The 2,500-nt window shown below is 50.2% G+C and overlaps 1 protein-coding gene across 1 annotated transcript in view; it reads right to left on the bottom strand.

The window, feature by feature from the left end:
• The window catches only part of cnksr2a (connector enhancer of kinase suppressor of Ras 2a), a 74,489-nt gene that overhangs the window by 33,502 nt on the left and 38,487 nt on the right, over positions 1 to 2,500 (bottom strand). Inside the window, exons 11-13 of the mRNA XM_076291404.1 lie at positions 2,133 to 2,308; positions 558 to 631; positions 45 to 184 (exon numbers count right to left, since the gene is read on the bottom strand). Of these exons, the coding sequence (XP_076147519.1) occupies positions 45 to 184; positions 558 to 631; positions 2,133 to 2,308 (390 nt within the window). The remainder of the gene's footprint in view (positions 1 to 44; positions 185 to 557; positions 632 to 2,132; positions 2,309 to 2,500) is intronic.

Genomic DNA, 2,500 nt, shown 5'->3' on the forward strand with positions numbered 1-2,500 from the left:
CACTATGCCCTCCTACCCCCTGGTCCCCTCGTGTCCACTCTCACCGTGCTCCTGCCGGATCCTCTCCCTCTCAGCGTAGCCGGCCGCCGCCATGTTGAGCCGGCTCAGCCATCTGTTCATGTCGTCCACGCTGTCAGCAGCGAAGTAGAAGCTCTTGATTTTGGGGTGGCAGGCTTTAAACGCGCTGGAGTACAGAGGGAGAGAGGGAGAGAGAGGGATGAAGGGAGGAAGAGAGGGAGAGAGGGAGAGAGGGAGGAAGAGAGGGAGAGAGGGAGAGAGAGAGGGAGGAAGAGAGGGAGAGAGGGAGAGAGAGAGAGGGTCAACAGCCCGATCAAAAATGCTTGATCACACACACAAACACACACACACACACACACACACACACACACACATACACACACACACACACACAAACATACACACACACATACACACACATACACACACACACACACACACACACACACACACACACACACACACACACACACACACACACACACACACACTGACTGACGCACTATCATGCACAAGATGCTACTTTATTCTCCACTCACTATTTCTTGCGGCACTCGCTGGCGCGGTCGATCTTGAACTCGGGCAGGCTGACAAATCCCTCGGCCTTCTCGTCCTATTGGGAGCAGAAGAAAAGGCCGAGTGGGAGTGAGAGAGGAGTGGCAGGTGGTGTGGGGGGTAAACAAATGAAAACAGAGAAAACACAAGAGAGACTGGGAGAGAGATAGAACAGAGTGACAGTAAACAAAGACAGCAAAACAACAAATAAACAACAAATAAACAACAAATAAACAACAAATAAACAACAAATAAACAACACATCTCAGTGGTGATCGTAAACAACACATCTCAGTGGTGATCGTAAACAACACATCTCAGTGGTGATCGTAAACAACAAACAGAGAGGCTCCTCCAATCCTCCTCACACTGGCTATCCGACAGGAGGTTTGTGTGTCATCAGTTCTGGTGGAGAGAGCGTCTCTCTCTCTCTCTTTCTCTCACTCTTTCTCTCTCTTTCTCTCTCTCCCTCTCTCTTTCTCTCACTCTTTCTCTCCCCCCCTCTCTCTCTCCCTCTCTCTTTTTCTCTTTCTCTCTCCCTCTCTTTCCCTCTCTCTCTCCCCCTCTCTCTATCCCTCCCTCTCTCTTTTTCTCTCTTTCTCTCTCCCTCTTTCTCTCTCTCCCTCTCTTTCTCTCACTCTTTCTCCCCCTCTCTCACTCCCTCCCCCTCTCTCTCTCTCTTTCTCTCACTCTTTCTCTCACTCCCTCCCCCTCTCTTTGTCTCTCTCTCTCTCTCCGCTGGGCTGGGCTCTGACAGACTGAGATGAATACATCAGGAAGAGAGTGGAGGGAGACCCAGGGCTCAGGCTGCGCCAATGAGAACTCCACAACTGTGTGCGTGCGTGCGTGCGTGCGTGCGTGCGTGCGTGCGTGCGTATGAGTGTGAGTGTGAGTGTGTGGGTGCGTGTCTGCGCCAATGAGAACTCCACAACTCTATCAACAGATCCATGCTTTCACAGCTTTTGCTTCTGGCCCCATAACAAGTCCCAAGTAGCACAGCTGTTTAGCTGTGTGTGTGTGTGTGTGTGTGTGTGTGCATACATACAAGTATGCATGTTTGTGTTAGTGTGAGAAGCAATGCCTGGGAGTTTCATAATTAAAAATTTTCGCACAGCAGGTGAGTTTGCAGTTTCCTTGAAGCTTGTTAAGTAAGTGTGTACACTTTTACCTGTGAGGGGAAGCCTGTAAGTGTGTGTTTGTGTGTGTGTGTGTGTGTCTATGTCTCCTCTCTGTAGAATGATAAAGAGAGTGTGTGCATGAACAAAACAAAGATGTTGAAATGAAGATTGGGGTCTCTCTGTCTCCCTCCCTCCACCTCAAGCTGGTGTGTGGTGAGCGTTCTGGCGCATAATGGCTGCCGTGCTTCACCCAGGTGGGTGCTACACTTTGCTGGTAGTTAGTTCTCCCTTCACTTAAAAGGTTCTCCTTTCACCCAAAAGCGCTTTGGGTGGCTTGAAAAGCGCTATGTAAATGCAATGTGTTGTTATTGTTGTTGTTGTTGTCGTTGTTATTGTCGTTGTTATTGTCGTTGTTATTGTTGTTGTTGTTTGTTCTCTCACCTCCTCATTCATGTACCAGTAGAGGCAGGTGTCCTTCAGCACAAACCAGTATTTCTTCCACTTCTGGGAGAAGTAGCTCTTGGCGTCCTTCTTCTTCCACAGCCAGCCCTCGCAGTCCCCGCGGCCCAGGTCCTTACACGAGATCCGCCGCTTGCTGATGCTCGACAGCGGACCGGCTGGACAAAGAGAGTGTGTGCGGGGGGGGGGAGGAGAGGATAAAAAGACAAATAAAATGAGAGAAGGGAGAGCAGTGTGATGCTGGTCATCAGCCCAGTGTGTGTGTGTGTGTGTGTGTGTGTGTGTGTGTGTGTGTGTGTGTGTGGAGAGAAGGGAGAGCAGTGTGATGCTGGTCATCATCCCAGTGTGTG

This window comes from Alosa pseudoharengus, unplaced genomic scaffold (genome assembly GCF_046254945.1).
Source record: "Alosa pseudoharengus isolate Yale_2024_CS ecotype anadromous, Long Island Sound unplaced genomic scaffold, YU_APseudo_1.1 YU_APseudo_1.1_scf_18, whole genome shotgun sequence".
Taxonomy (NCBI): Eukaryota; Metazoa; Chordata; class Actinopteri; order Clupeiformes; family Clupeidae; genus Alosa; species Alosa pseudoharengus.